We start from the raw sequence: 22,458 nt of genomic DNA, 5'->3' as shown, positions 1-22,458 counted from the left end.
ACTTTCCAGGTCCCTCCATGTAGTCTCAAAGGATAAGAGGTCTTTCTTTCTTACAGCTGCGTAGTACTCCATTGTGTATATGTACCACAGCTTTTTTATACCCTTAATTTCTTGAAACCAGTTATTTTGTCTTTACAGAACTGTTTTACAAAGTTATTTGAGTTTGCTTTTCAACTGTTTTGTATTAGTGATTGCATGTTTTATCTTTTTCTATCTTTCAATTTAAAAAATTAATTTTAGCTCTGGCCGGTTTGGCTCAGCAGTTACAGCATTGGCCTGTGCACCGGAGAATCCCGGGTTCAGTTCCCACTAAGGGCACATACCTCGGTTGCAATTTTACCCTAGCCCTGGTTGGGGTCATGTGGGTGGTGACTACTCAATGTGTCCCTCTCACATCGAGGTTTCTCTCTCCCTTCCACTCTATCTGAAGATAAATGCAAGAAAATGTTCTCGGGTGAGGAAAAGAAAAAAAAGAAAAAAGAAAATGAAAAAACAAAACCTTAAAAAAAATAATTAATTTTAGCCCAGCTGGTGTAGCTCAGTGGTTGAGTATCAACCCATTTATCAATAGGTCGCTGGTTTGATTCCGGGTCATGGCACTTGCCCAGGATTGGCAGCTGTATCCCCAGTTGGGGGCATGCCAATTGATGTTCCCTCTCATAGATGTTTCTCGCTCTCTTTCTTTCTCCCTTCCTCTTTCTCTCTCTAATCAGTAAAGAAATTAATTTGACTTTGAAATTACTGTAGAATTACAAAGTTGTAAGAAATAACACAAACGGTATATACCCTGTGTACCTTTTATGCAATTTCCCCCAATTTTTTTTTATTCCTCACCCGAAGAAATTCTTCGATTTATCATTAGATAAACTGGGAGGAGGGTGAGCGAAAGTGAGAGATAGAGAAAAACATTGATATGATAGAGCCACAACCACTGGCTGCCTCCTGCACAACCCGATCTGGGTTGGGGGTGAACTGCAACCGAGGTACATACCCTTGACCGGAATTGAACTTGCAACTCACTAGTCTGTGGTCCGATGCTGTAACCGCTGAGCCACACCTGCCAGGACCCAATGGTAACATCTTATAAAACTAGAGTACAAATATCACAACCAAGACATTGTGCTGTTGGTACAAGTGTCAACCTTACTCAGATCTTTCCAAGCATATTTCTACATATACTTGTATGCAATTTTATCCATGGTCAAGATAAAGCACAGTTACCTTTATAAGAATCTCTTGGTCCTTTTACAATCTACCTGTCATCCTTTTCAAAACCTCTACCAAACACTAATCTGTGTTTCATTTCTAAAACTTTGTCATTTCAAAAGTTAATTTCCTTTTATCACATAGCATGGATATATCAATTTAACTACTGAGTTGTACAAGAATATTTTGGTTGATTTCAGTTAGGGGCTAAATTCACAAAGCTGTGAACATTTGTGTAGAAAAGTTTTGATGTGAACTAAAGTTTTCGTTTCTCTGGCATAAATGTTCATGATCTCAGCTGCTGAGTTATATGGTACTGCATGTTCGGTTTTATAATAAACTGCCAAATTGCTTGCTACAATAGCTGCATTATTTTATTTTACATTTACTCAGCCAATAGGTGACATAATTTCTGTGCCCTCTAGCTATATGTCACTATTTTTTCCCCTCTTTTATTGATTTTAGAGAGGAAGTGAGAGGGAGAGAGATAGAATCATCGATGAGGGAGAACATCAACTGGCTGCCTCCTGCATGCCCCCCACTGGGGATCAGGCCCAGAACCTGGGCATGTGCCCTGACTGGGAATCACACCGGTGACCTCTTGATGCATGGGTCAATGCTCAACCACTGATCCACACCTGCCGGACACTATTTTCTTGTTTTAACCAATCTGATATATGTATTGTGATGCCCCATTGTGTGCTTTCATTCCTTTATTTTTATTTATTTTTTATATTTAAAATTTTTTTCCTCTATTGATATTAGAGAGAGGGGGAAGGGAAAATATTGATGAGAGAGAACATCGACTGCCCGCCTCCTGCATGCTTCCCACTGGGAATGGGTCCATGACCTGGGCATGTGCCGTGACCAGGAATCAAACCGGTGACCTCTTGGTGCATGGGTCAATGTTACACCATCGAGCTACACCAGTCAAGCTTATTCCTTTACTTTTCATCTATGGCATTACATTTCTTGTAGATTGCATATAATGGAGTGTTAAAAATCTCATCTGGCCAGGCTGGCGTGGCTCATTGGTTGAGCATCAACCCATGCACCAAGAGATCGTTGGTTCAGTTCCTGGTCAGGTCACATGTCCAGGTTGTGGGCCCAATCCCCGGTGGGGGGCATAAAAAGGGGGGCAATCAATGTTCTCTGTCATTAATGTTTCTATCTCTCTCTCCCTCTCCCTCTCTTTAAAATCAATAAAGAAAAAAAAATCCATCTGACAACCCAACCTGTCTTTAAACTGGACCAATTTGCATTTTATATTATTGCTGATATAACTGAATTTAAGCACATCATTCTATTATTTTATTGTCTGAATATCAGGAGTTTTTCTTTTCTGGATTATTTAAATATATTTTAGTGTTCTATTTCAATGCATCTATTGTTTTTGTCTGTGTTTCTCTTTGTGTTTTTTAATGGCTGCTCTAGGAATTATTATATATATTCATAACTTATCATGTAGAGTTTATGTATTTTACAATTCACGTACCACAGAGAAGTCTCAAAGCTGTGTAATGGCCTTATATTTATCCCTTTATGTTACAATTATTAAATGTATTATGTTGACACATACTGAATTACATATTTATTCACTGTTATTTTTGTTTTCAATATTTATACACCTGTAAAGTAATCAGAAAGGAGAAATAAGGTATTATAAGTATCCAGTACTTAACACTTTTGTTCTCTTACTTTATCTTGAAATTCCAAGATTCCCTGGTGAATTTTCCCTTTCTATCAAATTTTCTTTAAAAGTTCTTTTACAGCAGGTTTAACTGTGAAAAAATTCTTCACATACTTTTCTTCATTTGAGAATGCACTATTTTGCCTTCACTACTGAAAACTATTTTCACTGGATATAAAATGTTGGGTTATCTGACCTGGCCAATTTGGTTCAGTGTTTTGAGTTTAGCCCAAGGATAGAAGGGTTGTGGGTTTGATTTCTGGTAAAGGGCACAGACCTGGGTTTCAGGTTTGATTCCCATCCCTGGATGGGGTGGTTTGGGTGGCAACCAATTGATGTATCTCTTTCACATTTATGTTCCCCCCTCTCTTCCTCTCTTTCTCTCTCCCTCCTTCTCTTTCACTCTGTCTAATGATCAGTGGAAAAATATCATCAGGTGAGGATTAACAACAGCAACAAAAATGTAGTGCCATGTCAAGAAATCACTGCCAAATCCAATGTCATGAAGCAATAACCCATTGTTTTCTTCTAAAACTTTTCTCTCTAGGCCTGGCTGGTGTTGCTCACAAGGTTGGAGTGTCAGGGCACATGCCCAGGTTTTGGGCTTGATCCCCAGCTCGGGGTGTGCTAGGGGCAGCTGACTGATGTTTCTATCTTTTCCATTTTCTCTCCCTTCCACTCTCTCTCTAAATCAATAAAAAATATATTTTTTAAAAAAAGTTTTCTCTGTAATATTTAGGTATTTGATCCATTTTAGGTCAACATTAAAATATAAGGTATAAGGTAAAGATCTAATGGTGAAAAACTGAAAGCATTCCTCTGAGATCAGGAATAAGGCAAGGATGCCTACTGTCTTTCCATCCACTAGCATTGCCTTGGAGGTTCTAGCCAGACCACAATCAGACAAGAGAAAGCAATGAATACAAATTGAAAATCCTAGATTCTATAAAACACTTATAATTCAGCAAAGCTGCAGACAAAAATCAACTCATAAATATCAGTATGGGGGCCATTATTTAAAAGAGTTTCATCTGAAGAAAATAAAAAGAGTTCTGCAGATGGAGAGTTGTACACAAAATGCAAATGTACTTAATGCTACTGAAATGTACACCTCAAAATGTACATTTAAAATGGTAAAAATAAATTTAAGTATTTCATCACACACCAAAGAAAGCAAATAAGAGTAAACACCTAAAAAAAAAAAGGTAATAAGGACTTCAGACAAATTTAAATATTTTTGGGTGGAGCATACACACTCTCTAGAGCACATCTGTGCCTTCTCTCTCAGGTACATACCTTTCTTTCTCCTAAGTTCCAAGTCCTTTCTTTGCCTCTGTACCTCATTTCCTGAGTCACACAACCCAAGTGGCTCAACCTTTACCTCAGTGGTTTTCTAAATAAAATTCTGCTTGTATTAAAAATTAAAAATTGTGTGCAAAGGACACTTCCAAGAGAGTAAAATAAAAACCAAAAATCAGCCCAGGCCAGTTTGGCTCAGCGGTTAGAGCGTCGGCCTGCAGTCCAGAGAGACCTGGGTTCGGTTCCCGCTAAGGGCACGTACTTCGGTTGCAGTTTGTCCCCGGCCCTGGTTGGTCGTGCGGGTGGCAGCCACTCGATGTGTCCCTTCACATCGATGTTTCTCTCTCTCTCTCCCTTCCTTTCTCTCCCTCCTACTCTATCTGTACAAAAAATGGAAAAACATCCTCGGGTGAGGATAAAAAAAACCCCACAAAAATCAATCCACAGAAAGGAAGAAAATATTTGTCAATAATGTAGCCAGAACGACCTAAAATAATGAATATTATACTAAGAGAATACTAAGAGAAATTGCAACAATAAAAAAGATGATGTGGAAAGTACTTGCATAGATATTTTCCTCAAAAAGCAAAACAAACAAACAAAGAAAACCCTACCAAAACACAAAGAGCAAATAGACAATGAAACATATTTAAAAACGAAAGTAAAATAAAAAGTCAATGGAGAAATATCCTTAGGTGAAGATTAACAACAATAACAAAAAGAAATATATAAAACAGGCGCACATCTGTATAGAGAGAATACAGATTTTTTTTTTATCGTCAGTGTTAGAAAAAGGAGAAAACTGAGAATGACTTTAACAAACATAGTTTTTTTTGGGTGACAAAATATTCTGGAACTAGATAATCTTATAATGACACTCATATTTTCAATATACTAAGTGCTTCTAAAGTGTACACTGCTAACCAGTTATAATAATGAATTTTATGATATGTAAATATTACTAAAAAGAAAAACCACAATGAGAGCACATTATGTGTCTAAAGTATAGATAATAGAAAAGTACGAAGCAAACTGTGGGCTCCACCATTACATAGACAGAATAACTGTGAAAACAAAAACATAAACATATATTTAAGTACAAATTATAAATATGTACATTAAAACATAAACATAATTCAGAAGCAAAACTAGACATATTTAGCCCTGGCCAGTTGGGCTCACCGGTTAGAGCGTTGGCCTGTGGTCCAGAGAGACACGGGGTTCGGTTCCCACTAAGGGCGCGTACCTCGGTTGCCGTTTGACCCTGGCCCTGGTTGGGTCATACGGGTGGCAACCACTCGATGTATCCCCTTCACTTCGATGTTTCTCTCTGTCTCTCTCGTTCTCCCTCCCACTCTATCCAAACAAAAAATGGAAAAATGTCCTCGAGGGAGAATAAAAAAACAATAATAAAACTATACATATTTATATATTTAACTATATCTATATGCAGATTTATATACAGATAGACATGCATGTGTATGTATAGACTGTTATCTAGTTATAATTAGACATACAAACATACAAATAATTGAAGATTTTTAAAGATAAAATCTCAAAGTATATTTAATAAGTGACTTGAAAAAAACAATAACACAAATGTTGACTAGAATATTAAACACAGTCTTGAGTTACAGACAGAATAAAAAATGTACCAAATTAAAAAAAAAAATACCAAAATGGTACTGAAAGAGGCATTGTATGTACAAATCACTCTTATATTGGCTGATAACTTTTACTTGTGAAATACAGATATTTATAGAAAGATAATGTGAGTCATATACTATAAAAACTAGTGATTTTCAAAATAAATGAAAGTGATACACTAGTACAGGGTTAAACAAAAGTATGTTTAAAGTTGTGAATATTGTGCTCTGGTCAATGTGGCTAGTTGGTTATGCATTATCTGGTGCACCAAAAGGTTCCTGGTCAGGGCACATGCCTGGTATTGGACTCCATCCCTGGTTGTGCAGGGGCAACTAATTTGTCTCTGTCTCTCTCTCTCTGCCCTCCTCTCTAAAAATCAATAAACTATTCTTTAAAAAGAGTTGTACGCATGTAAAAGTTAATGTTTGTGTTATTTATTGTATTATTTTCCATACAAATAACTGTAAACCTACTTTTCCCTCACTTTTTTTTTTTCCCCAATCCTCACCTGAGGATATTTTTTCATTTATCTTCAGATAAATGAGCAGGAGGAAGAGAGAGAGAGAGATAGAGAGAGAAACATCAGTGTGAGAGAGGCAGATAGACTGGTTGCCACCTGCATGACCCCAACTGCAGCTGGGGAAAAACCACAACAGAGGTAGGTTCCCTTGCCCAGAATTGAACCCAGGATTCCTTGGTCTGTGGGCTGAAGCCCTAACCACTGAGCAAAACTGGCCAGGGCTCACCTACTCTTAAAGTCTACATATTAGTATATTACATATGTTGTAACCCAGGAGATCGACCGCACTCAGACTCCATTTTTCAGTTTTTGGGGATGTTTTATTACCTGCGCAGGGACTGCAGCCAACCTACACAGAGGAGAACTGCAGCCCCGAGCTCAGGGGGAGGGTTGCTTATAGAGGGCAGGGGTCATTCAAGAGTTTAGCAGAGCAAGCAAGCTGCTTGTACAGAAGCGGAGGCAGTTAGCGATAAGCAGGAGGGAACGGAGGGGGGAGGGAGCTGAGGCGAAAGGGAACTGGGTGAACTGGGTCAGCATACATCTATCCTGCTATTCATTCCATTATCCAAGTTTTAAAAACTAACCAATTCGAGACAGATATCAGCGGTCAGTCAGGGGCAATACACACATGTTGAACAGTTACAGTTTTATGGGGTAAAGGGAGCTTCAGTTTCTCCCTATCAGTTTCTTTACAGAGCATGCAGGACACTCTGGCCTTGGGGCCGTTTCTGTCCTCCCTTTTCTTGAAGGATGTTGCTTTTCAAATTCCCAGTGAAGGTCAAACTCTAGTTAATTTTTATGGGGCTAAAGCCCTCTATAACATTCCCCATTGTTCATCTTGCAGTCTCTGAGGTTGTTAATTAGGGCAGCTTAAAGACAAGTTGGATTCTAAGGACAGTGAGCTACAACACATATACATATGTAGTACTACCATGACTGAAACAGAGTGACTCAGAAATCACATTATTCCTTTGTTTACCACGATCAATATATTGGCCAGGTAGGTATCTTGCTTAAAGAATTCTAAAACAGAGACTTGCGGTCAAGATGGCAGTGTAGATAAATGTGGTATCGCAACCTCACACAACCATATCAAAGTTACAACTAAACTACAGAACAACCATCATTCAGAACTGCCTGAAATTGAGCTGAATGGAAGTCCTACAACTACAAAATTAAGGAAGAAGCCACACCGAGACTGGTAGAAGGGACGGAGGTGTGACGGGCTGGCCCCACGCCCACGTGTGGTGGATAAAAATTAGGATACCTTGGCTGGGAAAGTCCTCCCTGAAGACTGAGGGGTTCCTAACCCACACAAGGGCCCAGCTCAGGGTTCCAGTGCCAGGAAGAGAAGTCCCCATAACCTCTGGCTGAAAAAAGCAGTGGGAACTGAGGCTCAGGGAGGCTGAGGCAGCTGGAGCCCCAGGGAGGTCCTCTTAAAGGGCCCACGCACGGACTTATCGCACTCACTTATTGCTTGGAGGGAAGGCAGCTAGAGGAGTGCTAGAGACATACAGGGAAGAACTGAGTTGTTTGGCACTGGAGCGAGGGCTGGAGAAGAGGCTTTCTCCGGGACAAACGTGCTGTCAGAGGCCTTTGTTCCTTTGGTGAGCCCTGCCCTGGGATGGCAGACAGCCGCCATATCTGGGACTCCAGCAACCTGGCTCACACTGGTAACCCCGCCCTGGTGATTCCCTGAGGTCCTGCCCCACTCGACTTTCAGGTCTACCCAAGCTGTTGCCAGTTGCCTAACCATAGGTTTGGCCTGTCTTGGATCCTACTTCAGGTTTTCCTAAATTCTTTCAAACAAGCAGCATCTGATCTCAGCTAGCTCCATACCTCTTGTTAAGTAATACATAGAAACAAACACAGGGTGACAGCCAAAATGAGGAGACAAAAAAACAGGTCCCAAATGAAAGAACAGAATAAAACCCCAATAAAAGAACTAAGCAAAATGGAGATAAGAAACCTAACAGATACTGAGTTCAAAATACTGCTTATAAGGATGCTCAATGAACTTAGTGAGAATCTCAGTGAACTTAGGGAGGGCCTCAAAAGCATAAAAAAGGACCAGAAATGAAGGATGCACGTCATAAATGAAGGAAAGAATAATTTACACTGATTCAATAGTAGAGTAGGTAAAACCAAGAAGCAAACCATCGATCTGGAATACAAGGAAGCAAAAAATGCCCAATCAGAACAGCAAAAAGAAAAAAGAATCCAAAAAAAGTGAGGACAGTGTAAGGAGCCTCTGGACAACTTCAAGTGTGCCAACATTTACATCTTGGGGGCGCCAGAAGGAGAAGAGCGAGAACAAGAAATCAAAAACCTGTTTGAAACAATAATGGCAGAAAACTTTCCTAAGTTGGTGAAGGAAACAGACATACAAGTCCAGGAAGCACAGAGAGTCCCAAACAAGATGAACCCCAAGAGGCCCACACCAAGACACATCATCATCAAAATGCAAAAGGTTCAAGACAAAGAATCCTAAAAGCAGCAAGAGAAAAGCAGTTAGTTACCTACAAGGTAGTTCCCATAAAACTGTCAGCTTATTTCTCAAAAGAAACTTTGCAGGTCAGAAGGGAGTGGCAAGAAATATTCAGAGTGATGAAAACCAAGAACCTACAACCAAGATTATCCTGCAAAGCTGTCATTTAGAATTGATGGACATATAAAAACTTTCCCAGACAAGAAAAAGTTAAAGGAGTTCATCACTACCAAACCGTTATTATATGAGATGATGAAGGGTCTTTTTGAAGAAAAAGATAAAGTATATGAACAAACAAAATGGCAATGAATACATATCTATCAACAATTGAATCTGTAAACAAAATAAACAAGAACAGAAACATTCTCATAGATACAGAGAACATTTTGTTGGTTGCCAGTTGGGAGAGGGGTTTGGGGAATGGGTGAAAAAGGTGAAGGGATTAAGAAGCACAAATTCATTGCTAGACTGACAAACCTCAAAGGGACAGGGGTTGGGGGGTGGGAAGAAATAAACCAAAGAACTTATTTCCATATGTGCATAACCAATGGACAAAGACAACAGTGTGGGAAAAGGCAAGAGTGGGGCGGAAGTGGGGAGGTGGGGGTCAATGGGGGAAAAATGAGGAACATTCAACAATCAAGATTTTTTAAAAAAAATTAAAGAGAAAAAGAATTTTAAACCACCAAGGACAATACCCTTTCTACTGCTGTGTACTTGGGCATATAGTAAGCCTTGATAAAATTAGTGAAAAAAGAAAAACCAGAGAAAGTAATTGAGTTTTTTACAACCTAAAAATGGAATAAATTTTACTTTATAAACTGAAAAATAAAGGAAAATAAAATGGTATTAATCTTAGTTTTGTTTTTTATTTATATATTAAGATTTCTTACAGATTTATATACTAATTGATGAAGGCAAGTTTTTCTTTACAGACCCAACCTAGTTAATAAATCAACAATGATAAAATTAGAATACTATCATTTTGTAACCATAATGAAATAATGGAATCAGTTGATAATGAGTAAATGATTCCTATTACTACCTATGAAGGAGTTTTGCCCATTACAAATAAGGAATAAAATAATCCCTGATCAAGCCTCTTATTCACTCGCAGGCTAAGTAAACTATATCCTGTGAACAAATCCAGCCCACTCCCTATGTATCATCCAAGAGCTTAGAATAGTTTTATATACATTTATTTATTATTATTTTTTAAAATCCTCAGCGGAGGATATGTTTTTAGAGAGAGGAAAGGAGAGACAAACATCAATGTGAGAGAAACATCCATCAGTTGTCTCCAGTTCTGCACACTCCAAGCAGGATCAAACCTACAACCTTTGGTGTAGGGGAACCAAACTCCAATCATTTGAACAGAATGGTTTTATAAAGCATTAGAAAAAAAAATAATAGTATTTCATGACATGTAAAAATGATATTAAATAAAAATTTCAATATCTGCATAGTAAGTTTTACTGAAACAGCCAAACCCCATTATTTACATATTGTCTATGGTTGCTGTGTTGTCATAACAGCAGAGTTGAGTAGTTATAACACATCCATAAGACCAAAAAACCTAAAACATACAGGGAGAGAGGAAAATACAAAATACTAAAAATACCACAGAAATGCAATTAGCAAAATTCAGACTGATCATTTTTACCTCCTTTTACTGAGGTGATGATAAAGAAAAAACTGACTAAGAAAAACAGAATACTACTATTGTACATATTAAATAGTTATAGATTCTAGTATATTTTGGAAGCTTAAAATTAGTATATTAAGATTTTTATAAAACAAAAATTATCATACATTCATAATTTACCTGAACTGTTTCCAAAATCCTCTGGGCACATAGTATTGTAGTTGGGAAGCAGCTAAATGACCAAAGATGACCTGAAGGTGTCTTAGGACACCAATATTGTACTCTTTCCTGTCTTCTGTTTTACTTAATGCTGCTTTGTATTCAAATTGATGAGGATATCCAAATACATCATCTCGGGGATCAACATTACTCTAGACACCAAAAAAAGTCATTGATGAGTTAATCTAACTTAAAAAGCACAGTGAAATAAGTTGAGACAAATAGTGAATAAGTGATTTGCATCATTTTGTATATCTACAACACATAATTTTCATTTTACAATATTGGTGTTTATACCCACAATTTCACACATAAGCTATCACAAAAAGATAATAGAAGAGTAATACTAAATGTTCCCTGGAGATTGTACAATATAAAAGAAATATAGTTGAATAGATTGAATTGGAGACAAAGGAATGCTTTGTAATATTCAACTTTGGGGAAATAAATTACTTAGACTTTCTAGGATTCAATTTCTTATAGATATAACATATTCTTTATAGGTTATATGGCATAATTTAAGTGACAAGATCAGAGTTAACACTCAATAAATATACCAATTAATAGTATCTTTGGTAGAAACAACAGCATAAACAAGAGCTTTAAAGGTATTAATCACTTTACAAAGCCATCCAGTTGTTTTATAAAGAACTGAACATCTTTCTACATTCTTTGCTCCATTTCTGAAGCTTATGATACAGAAATACACAATGTTCAGTTCCTTCTCTTGAGAAGGTTCCAGTCTAGGAAAAGAAACTAGTAAACAGACAGACAACTATATTATAGTGTTGAGAAGACTCAGCACCCTAAAGAACTGCAATTTAAATTCTAATTTTCTTTCAAACAGTGGTTCTTAACCAAGTACAATATTGATTGGATAGCCAGCCTATGTGGAGATTCTAAAAAAACTAAACATACCCTGAATCTAATGTCTGAATGTTGTGATTTATCAGATCTGAGAAGAGTTAAGGCAGGTATTATGTTTCAGAATCTCTGTAAGTAACGACTACTTGGCCAGTGAATTAAAGAAATGCAGGAATGAGAGAAGAATCATTTACTACAATTAAAATATTCTCTTTTAATTCCTATAAATTTGCATTAAAAATAATGCAAAACATTTTCTTTATTAAAGATAAAGAAAAACACACTTTTGATACAAATATAACCAAAGCTTAAGTCCTCCATATTTATGTATATTAAGAGGCACATCTTACTTATACATAGTCAGACCTGCCACCAAAAACTTAACTTTGTCATAACATTACTCTTGACTGGATACTTTGGATTGGTGACCTGAATATCTGTTATGGTTAACTAAAACCATACAACATTATTTAAACTAGAGAAAATGTTTGTTTCTTTACCAGAAAAAGCCAAAATCTGAGGTAGAATAAATATACATGAAAACATTATAAAAATAAAAATATTACTTAATTCTTAAAAATGAACATACTTATGACCATGGAAACATCAAACTATATTTATCATAGTGCACAGAACATGACTATATTAACTGCTGCTTTAAGAAGTAAACAGAAAAGCTCTGATAAAGATTGCTGACTACAGTTTAAACTCTATTAGATAATGAGAACTATAATATGTCAGAGATAACTCAGAGATTCTTGTTCAATTATCAAATCCAGTTAAAAAAATCTGACGAGAACTACAATATTCAAATAGAGAAAAACAGTACCTAGTATCAAGGTATTAAAACACACACACAAAAAGAATTTATATTTAAAATTTACCTCAATGTCCTGCTTTTCATCACTGAACATATTATCATCTATACCACTATCTGTGCCTTCAATTGCAAGAACACTTGCAATTGATGGAAGGAATCATGTATAGATGCTGGATCACAGAATTCATGTAACAAGTAGCCCCAGCATTTTTGAGGCCCACAAATCCTTTTGGTGGGCGAGGGCCAACAGGTGGTAGATATTCCCACTCAGTAAGTGTTTCACAAGCTAAGAGAAAAAGAAAAATAGATTCTTAGAACAGAACATAATTCTGTACTGGCAGCTGTTACACTGACAAATATTGGTAATAATGCTATCATTAGTATTAACACCTCAAAAGAGAACACTACATTTTTATTTCATCAATCTGTGCCACTGTAGTAGATAACTATTTAATTAGTCTATGTTTTGATTGATTTTGCATTCATGATAATCTTCATAGGAAGTCATATAGGTGGCAAACATTACATTTATTTGTGTAATCACAGGTTTGCTTTATTTATTTAGGCGCCTTCCATTCACTGGGATCAAAACTAGAAATTAATCAAAATGTTACATCTGAGATTTAACAATATACTTTGTATTTTAATTACATATTAAAGTTACTCAAGATTTTTTAGGTTCAAGTCATGGTTCAGCATCACAAAATCTGTAATCTTGCAGTGAGTATCTACTGTCTTCTGTATAAAACAGCAAGAGTAAAAACTGCTTCGCCTACACTCACAGTGTTATTTTGAGAAATAAATGAGATAATGCATTAGAAAGGTATTACTTTATATCGCCGCTACTTACCATACAATCAAAAACACCCAAAATATGAACCACTATCTTATAGTATATAGAACTGCAAATTATATAATCAATAAAGACAATGAGATCTTTTTTTTCCTTGTTAATTCTCACCTGCGGATAATTTTTCTTTTGATTTTTAAAGTGAAGGGGGGCAGGAAGAAGACAGAGAGAGAACTTTGTGAGAGACACACTTTCATTGGTTGCCTCCTGCACAAGTCCAAAGAGGGCCAGTGATAGAATGTGCAACCCAAGTATGTGCCCTCAACCAGAATGGAACTTGTGAACCTTTGGTGGGTTGGCCAATGCTCTACACTGCCCAGGATGACAAGAACATCTTTATGTATTGATATATATATTTTACTAAGGGCATATATAAACAAAGCCAAAGTGAAGAACACTATGTGTGGTATATTCTCAATTGTTTTAAAAACAAAACCACTAAAAAGAAACACATTACAACTTGCATGTACACACTCTCTGAACCAGAAATATGGAGTGGTTAGGAAGTTAATAATTTCAGTGTTTATTTTCTTGTATATGCGTAATAATATAACCATAAAATTCATAAGCAAAAGAAATTAAATAAACAAAACTAAGTTTTCAAGAATCTCTTCTATAGACTTTGTAAACACTGTACACTGAGGCACAATGAATTTCAGACAGTTTTCTTTCTACAATAAATTAACTTTAGCTTATTGTAACTTTTTACTTCATAAACTTAAAAAATTAAAAAACTTTGGATTCTTATAATACTTAGCGTACATTTATTCTGCAGCTATACAAAAATATTTTTATACCCTTATTTTACAGTTTTTCTAATAAAAAACTCTTTTTTGTTATAAACTAAGATACACACTTCAACCTCTCTCTCTCCCCCTCTCTTTTTTAAGGTTTAATTTCTTTATTTGAAAGTGTTACAGATGTCTCACTTTCCCCACATTGACACCTGCTCCATGGTCACCAACTACTGCCTTCACAATAACTATTGTCTAAATTCATTGGTTATGCATATAACTTCTTTGATTTATCTCTTCCCATACCCCACATTCCCCTTTCCTCTGAGGTTTGTCAGTCTGTTCCCTACTTCCAAGTTTCTGGATCTATTTTGTTCACCACCTTATTTTGTTAATTATATTCCATAAATAAGAAAATCATGTGGTATTTGTCTTTCTCTGAGTAGCTTTTTCCTTAGGATAATACACTTCAGGTCCCGCCATGCTGTCTCAAAGGGTAAGAGATCTCCCTTTCTTATAGCTGCATAGTATTCCAATGAGTAAATGTACCACAGCTTTTTGTCCAATCATTTATTGATGGGCACTTGGGCTGTTTCCAGATCTTACCTATTGTAAACAATGCTGCTATGAACATAGGAGTACATATATTCTGTATAATTAGTGTTTCTGGCTTCTTAGGATATATTCCTAAAGTGGGATCACTACATAAAATGCCAGATAAATTTTAAATTTTTTTGGAAACACCATATTGTTTTCCATAGTGGGGGCTGCACCAGTCTGCATTCCCACCAGCAGTGACAGTCCCCTTTTCTCCACACCCTTACCAGCACTTGTTTGATGATTTGTCGATGGTGGCCATTCTGACTGGTGTGAGGTGATACCTCATAATCGTTTAAATTTGCATCTCTCTGATGATTAGTGATGTTGGGCATTTTCCCATATGTCTTTTTGTCATTTGTATGTACTATCTGGAGAAGTGCCTATTCAGGTCCTCGGCCTATTTTCTAATAGGACTGTCTTCCTTTTCTTGAACTGTATGAGTACTCTATATATTTTGGAAATTAACTCATCTGACTTGTCATTGTACTTCTGTATCTTGTCCCACAGGGGCAATAACACATGAGGCTGTCATCTCCTTTGGTAATAATCCTATATTCTAGAAGAACCCCTGGAGGACCTATCTGAAGTATGAGGAGGTATCATTCTTTCCATAAATATGTCCAAGATAATTTGCTTGGTTTCTCTCTTTTACACATGACAGATCTGCTTGTAAATAGATAATGCACCATGCATATTCCTATCTAGAACAAAAACTTTCAACATTGGGCAGTTTCCAAACTTTTAAAAACTTATCTTTTCTGTTGAAAGTTTATTGATGTCATCCTCCCCGCCCCCACTCTGCCTCCCTCCTCCCTGCTCCTGCCACCCCATCTTCCCCACACTATCTATGTCCATTGGTTAAGCATATAAGTTTTTTTATTTCTGTCTTCTCACCCTCTCTCTTTGAGGTTCCTCAGTCTAACCACCAATTTGTACTTCTTCTTCTTTTTTTTTTTCCTTTTTTTTTGTATCCTCACCCGAGGACGTTTTTTCATTTTTTGTTCAGGTAGAGTGGGAGGGAGAAAGAGGAACAGAGAGAGAGAGACATCGACGTGAAAGGAACACATCGAGTGGCTGCCACCCGCACAACCAACCAGGGCCGGGGACAAACTGCAACCGAGGTACGCGCCCTTAGCGGGAACCGAACCCGGGTCTCTCAGGACCGCAGGCCGAGCGCTCTAACCGCCGAGCCAAACCGGCCAGGGCCAATTTGTACTTCTTAATCCCTTCACCCCTCTCCCATCTGGCAACCAACATAAAGTTCTCTGTTACTATGAATCTGTTCTGCATGTTGACTTGGTTTGTAGATTTGATTACTGCCATTTTATTGTTCATATTTTTTATCTTATTCTTGAAGGTCCTTCAACATTTCATATAATACTGGTTTGGTGGTGAAGAACTCCTTTATGTCCATGGATTCTAAATGATAGCTTTGCAGGATAGACTAATCTTGGATAGACTAATCTTCTATAAGTCCCTGTTTTTTTAATTTTATTTTTTTATCATTTTGAGTATTTCTTGCTACTCCCTTCTGGCCTGCAAAGTTTCTTTTGTAAAATCAATTGACAGTCTTATGGGAGCTCCCTTGTAGGCAACTAACTGCTTTTCTCTTCCTGCTTTTCTCTCTGTCCTGAACATTTTGCATTTTGGTTATGATATGGACCACTTTGGGTTCATCTTGTTTGGGACTCTCTGTGCTTCCTGAACTTGTATGTCTGTTTCCTTCACTGGGAAGTTTTCTGTCATTTTTTTCAAATAGGTTTTCAATTTCTTGCTCTCTCTCTTCTCTTTCTAGCACCCCTATGATGAGAATACTGCTATGCTTGAAGTTGTCCCAGAGGCTCCTTACACTATCCTTTTTTGGATTTCTTCTTTTATGGTGTTCTGATTGGGTGTTTTTTGCTTTTTTATATTCCAAATCAATGGTTTGCTTCTTGGCCTTACCTACTCTACTATTGATTCCCTGTACATTATTATTTATTTATTAGTGCATCCTTCATTTCTTACTGGTCCTTTTTTATGCTCTTGAGGTCCTCACTAAGTTCCTTGAGTATCCTTATAACCAGTCCAGTGTTTTGAACTCTGCATCTGTTTGAGTGCTTATCTCCATTTTGTTTAGTTATTTTCCTGGAGTTTAGTTCTGTACCCATATTTGGGACATGTTTCTTTGTCTCCTCATTTTGTCTGCTTCCCTGTGATTATTTCCATGTATTAGGTAGAGTTGCTATGTCTCCTAGGCTTCATAGGCAAGCCTATTATTGTAGGTGTCCTGTAGGATCTAGTGGCACAGTCTCCTGATCATTCCAGCTGGGCCTTCGAGGTGCACTCTTAGTGTGGACTGTAAACTCTTTTGTTGTAATTGAGTCTTGATGTTGGCATGTCAATGGGAGGGGTTTACTCAGTCTGGTCAGCTGCAAGGGTTTACTCAGTCTGGTCAGCTGCAAGGACTGGCTGTGCCTACTGACCACTAGCCTCTGACTACCTTTGAGAATCAGCTGTATAAGGGCCCACCACACAGAGCAAGACTTACTTCAGCAGGGTTCGGGTACCCACTAAATCCACTAATTGTGTGTGGCACTTGTGGAGGTGGTTGGGTGGTGGTGTTTCAATGTGGTCTGAAGTTGTCCACTGGGTGTGCTGGCTCTGGGTCAAGGTCAGCTACTGCATGTGTTCTACCTGGGGCCACCAGGCACAAGCTACAAAACAACTTTTAGATGGCTGCTTCTTGTACTGGGTTTGGAGGTACCCAGGCAAAACCAAGCTGTGAACCATGGCTGGCTGCTTCTAGTGCCAGGCCCTGGGTCCCTTAGTGAGAAGTTTGGGATTTGCTAAGTCCTGCTGGTTTGAGAGAATTGAGAAAATCTGATGCAGGAATCAAGACAGGCCAATCCCATGGTAAAGCCACTAGAAACAACATGTGTGGGCCTGAAAGTTGGGTGGGGCAGGGCCTCAGGAAATCACCAGATTGGGGCAAAAAGTGTGAGTCAGGTTGTTGAAGACTCAGGAATGACACCTGTCTGTGAGCCCCCTGAGGGAAGGGCTCACCAAAGAAACATCAGCCACTGCCAGAATGCCTGTCTGAGAGAAAGATGCCTCTCCAGCTCCCACCTTGATGCCAAACAACTAAGTTCTTTCCCGTATGTCTCTGATGCCTTTCAAGCTTCCTCCCCTACTCTGGATCCTGGAGGGAGTAAGTCCTAGTAAGTCCATGGATTGGGCCCTTTAAGAGCAGCTGCCTGGGACTCCAGAAGCCTCAGTTCTTGCTGATTTTACAGCCAGAGGTATGGGGGCTTCTCTTCCTGGCATTGGAACCCTGAGTAGGGTGCCTGGTGTGGAACAGGAACTCCTCACTCCTCAGGGAGGACTTTCACTGCCAAGATATCCTGGTTTTATCCACTGCACATAGGTGTGGGATCAGCTGGTCAGCCTCCACATCTCCTACCAGTCTTGAGATGACTTCTTTAATTTCATAGTTGTAGGACTTCCATTCAGCTTAATTTCAGGCAGTTCTGAATGATGGTTATTCTGTAGTTCAGTTGTCATTTGGATGTGGTGTGAGAGGAAGTGAGTACTGAGTTTACCTATGCTGCCATCTTGACTGGAAACTCTTAGGAAACTTGTTAAGGTCTGAAAAACCTTCTGCCAAACCCTTCTCTGTGAACTTCACTGGCAATTCTCTCTCTCTCTCTCTCTCTCTCTCTCTCTCTCTCTCTCTCTCTCTGTCTCTCTCTCTCTCTCTTTCTCTCTTTTGAGGTTTCCGTTTCTCTTGCCTCTTCTTTAGTTATGCATTCTTGTTCCTATTTCAACAGCTCTGTCAGTTCCTCAGGAACCACCTACAGGATATTCTCAGTGACGGTCCCATCCACAACCAGGATAAAGTTGTTTACCAAAGTCTTCCAGACTTTTGTAACATTCTTATTCTTCACAAAACCTTTGAAGTCGTGGATGAAATTCTTAAGTGCCTGCTTCCATATGCTATTGGTACAGTCCTTGCTGACATCACTGCAAGTTCAAGCAAGGTTCTTCATGCTGTCATTGATGTTGAAATGCTTCCAGAACTGCATCAATGTTTTCTCAGTGTCTCCCTCAGTTGCACAAATAGCCTGGGCGAAGGTCCTTCAGAGGTGGAGGGACTGGGCCTCAGTGGGTTTTCAAAACTGCTGTTAAGAGTGGTGTTTGGGATAAAGATCACCAATAAGAAAATGATGTTCAACAGCATTATCAACAAGTAAAATCTTAAAAGTATGTTATTCCCCAAACAGTGCTTCTCCAACTTATTTTTTTATTTTTATTTTTTATCCTCACCCGAGGATATTTTTCCATTTTTTGTACAGATAGAGTGGGAGGGAGAGAGAGGAAGGGAGAGAGAGAGAGAAACATCGACGTGAAGGGACACATCGAGTGGCTGCCACCCGCACGGCCAACCAGGGCCGGGGACAAACTGCAACCGAAGTACGTGCCCTTAGCGGGAACCGAACCCGGGTCTCTCCGGACCGCAGGCTGACGCTCTAACCGCTGAGCCAAACTGGCCAGGGCTCTCCAACTTATTGGCACAGTAATTCAGAAGAGCATCTAAGAAGCTGGATAATTATAACTCCTTATTGCTCCTGTAATATATTGGCATTGCGTCGTTATTGAGATGCTTGAAGACCCTGGGGTTCTTACTGTTCCAGCTCATAAAGGATTTAAATTTGTAGCCTGCAACATGTAGCAAGCATGACTGTTCTATCCCTAAAAGCCTTGAAACCTGGCACTGATTGGGCCTCCTTATGGATGAAAGTCCCCTTAGGCATCTGGTTCCAGAACAGGGAGTATTATTAATTCATATTGAGTATTTGCTCTGGCAAGTCATATTCTCCTATAGTTAGCTTATCTAGAGTTTTAAAAAATTCTTCAGCTGCCTTTGTAGTAGTACTTGAAGATTTACCACTGACTTATATAATAAATAACTATTCTTAAATTGTTTAAATCAACAAGAGCTATCAGTATATTCAAAATTTTAGTAGCCTTGACCGGTATGGCTTAATAATTAAACTGTCAACCCCTGCATTAAAGGGTCAAGGATTCCTGGTCAAAGGTATGTACCTGAATTGCAGGTTTTTTTGTTTGTTTGTATTCTAATTGAGTTTTGAGAGAGAGAGGAAGGGGAAGAGATATAATAACATCTATGTTAGGGAGAAACATTGATCAGCTGCCTTCTATACACACACCACTGGGGATCAAGCCCATTATTGGGGCATGAACCCTGACTGGAAATCAAACCTGGACCTATCAATCCATGGGACAACATTCAATCCACTGAGTCACACCAGCTGGGCTGGTTGCAGGTTTGCTACCCAACCCTAGTAGGAGCTGTGTGGGAGGCAACCAAGTAATGTATCTCTCACACATCAATGTTTCTCTTTCTGCTCCCCCTCTTTTCTTTCCACCCTCTCACTCTATTTAAGTCAATGTAAAGCCCTGGCCAGTTTGGCTCATCAGTTAGAGCATCGGCTCACGGACCAAAGAGTCCCAGGTTTAATTCCGGCCAAAGGTATGTACCTCGGTTGCAGTTTGTCCTCAGCACCGGTTGGGGTCGTGAAGGAGGCAACAAGTTGATGTGGCTCTATCACATCAATGTTTCTCTTTTTCTCTCTCTTTTTTCCTCTCTCACTTCTGCTGTATTTGAAGATAAAGTATAAAAATATCCCCAGGTAAGAATTAAAAAAACAGTCAATGTAAAAATACCCTTGGGTGATGATTAAAACACACACACACATACACACACACACACACACACACACACACAGTAGTTGGGTCTTGCCTTTTCTCTCAACTCTGCAAACAAACTTTTAATGGGTGCTCACAGAGATGTGCTCCTCTGCGGGTTTTTCAATCCAGGTTATGAGAAGTTTCTTGATGATTGACATAGGCCCTTCTCAAATATTTGATAGTCTATTGCCTTCAATAAAGTAGATCCACTAACAACTTCTATCACTTTGTTCTTGTTCTTCAATATTGTGGCTCTGGCAGAATGGGACATGCCTGACTTCTAAGCAATAACCGCACTAATTTTTCACCTTTATGATGCTCAATTACATTTAATTTTGTTTCAGATCAATTAGTAGATGTGGCCTCTTACTGACAATATTAGCAATAGATTTTGTACACCTGGTGGCCATAGTAATAAAAGGACACGAAATTAAATCAAGCACAAGAGAAAATGATGCAATTAAGAGATGTGATAAACACAAGACATGAGGATCCACATAGCATTATCACAGCATACTGTTTTACAGCAAACTATTGTTTTTTATGAATAAAAAGAGTACACTCTATAATAACAATAAATAGCCCGGCTGGTGGCTCAGTGGTTGAGCATCAACCCATGCACCAAGAGGTTGCTGGTTCAATTCCCAGTCAGGACACATGCCCAGGTTGTGGGCCCAATCCCCAGTGGGGGGCAGGAAACAGCCAATCAGTGTTCTCCCTCATCAATGTTTCTATCTCTCTCTCCCTCTAAAAAAAAAACAATACCATTAAAAAAATAATAAAATAAAATAATAAATAGTATAGAAATATGTAAACCATTAACAGTTGTTCATGATCAAGTTTATATGCTATACATAATTGTGTTTTATATGACTATCAGCACAGTAAGTTTATTTACATCAGCATCACCACAAGTAATGCCTTGTGTGCCATGATATCATGATGGATACAATGTCACTAAATAACAAATTTTTGAGCTCCATTATAATCTTATGAAGAAATTGTAAATGTTTAGTGTACTGTTGACATAAATGTTATGGGACACACATCTGTAATACAGATTCCACAGTGTAGCTAGAAACTCCAAAATGTGACTAAAATGTTCTAATATAAGAATAGTTTACATTATTCTTAAAGATTTATATTAATGAATACACTTTATATTCTGAAGACTTCATTTCCTTTATAAATAATGTAAAGAGAAAATTCATGTTGTTATTTTCTGTTATTTTGCTTATATTCCCTTCCCTTTTGAATTTCAGTTCTTAAAAGCTGTTTGAAGACAGTTTCATACTTCATGGGAGCAATGAAAGCCCATTATGCTAACTGAGAATATAATAAAAGACACTTAAATTGTTCTCTTTTCATATTCTGACTTTCCAGACTGTAAGTTTTTTTTTTTTTTTTTATCCTCACCCGAGGACATTTTTCCATTTTTTGTTCAGGTAGAGCGGGAGGGAGAGAGAGGAACAGAGAGAGAGAGAGAAACATCGACGTGAAAGGGACACATCGAGTGGCTGCCACCCGCACAACCGACCAGGGCTGGGGACAAACTGCGGCCGAGGTACGCGCCCTTAGTGGGAATCCAACCCGGGTCTCTCAGGACCGCAGGCCGACGCTCTAACCGCTGAGCCAAACCGGCCAGGGCCAGACTGTACGTTTTTAAAAACTCAGACTAAATTACTATTAAGCAATCTATGAGGAATTGAATATCTTTCAAATATATACATAATTTACCCTTAAGTATAAAATTCTATAACTTCAATTTTGGTTTATAACTCTGGAGTTTCACATTTGTTTATTTATTGTATTTTATTTATTTATTTATTTTACCTTTAAAAAATATATTTTTTAAACAAACTTATTTTAGTTAAAGATGTTTCTACTTTTCTTCTCCATTGACACCCTCCTCCCCATCCTGGCTTTATTGTCTGTGTCCACTGGTTATGCATACATGCATATAAGTTCCGTGGCATATCTCCTCCCTTCCTCCACCATCTCCTCTCTTCTGAGGGTTGTCAGTCTGTACCCTAATTCCACATCTCTGGGTCTACCCTATTCCTCAGACTGTTATGTTCATTATACTCCACAAATAAGTGAGATCATGTGGTATTTGTCTTTTTCT

General features: G+C 38.2%; 1 protein-coding gene across 1 annotated transcript in view; it reads right to left on the bottom strand.

Moving 5' to 3' along the window:
* Positions 1-22,458, bottom strand: part of LOC118616761 (probable ubiquitin carboxyl-terminal hydrolase FAF-X) — a gene marked incomplete at its 5' end in the record, with an annotated part of 90,601 nt that overhangs the window by 30,791 nt on the left and 37,352 nt on the right. Inside the window, 3 exon segments of the mRNA XM_036242197.1 lie at positions 10,676-10,866; positions 12,463-12,540; positions 12,542-12,684. Of these exon segments, the coding sequence (XP_036098090.1) occupies positions 10,676-10,866; positions 12,463-12,540; positions 12,542-12,684 (412 nt within the window).

Source organism: Molossus molossus, unplaced genomic scaffold, assembly GCF_014108415.1.
Source record: "Molossus molossus isolate mMolMol1 unplaced genomic scaffold, mMolMol1.p scaffold_m16_p_40, whole genome shotgun sequence".
Classification (NCBI taxonomy): domain Eukaryota; kingdom Metazoa; phylum Chordata; class Mammalia; order Chiroptera; family Molossidae; genus Molossus; species Molossus molossus.
Note: the sequence above shows the minus strand (reverse complement) of the source record. Positions and strands in the feature narration are given on the sequence as shown.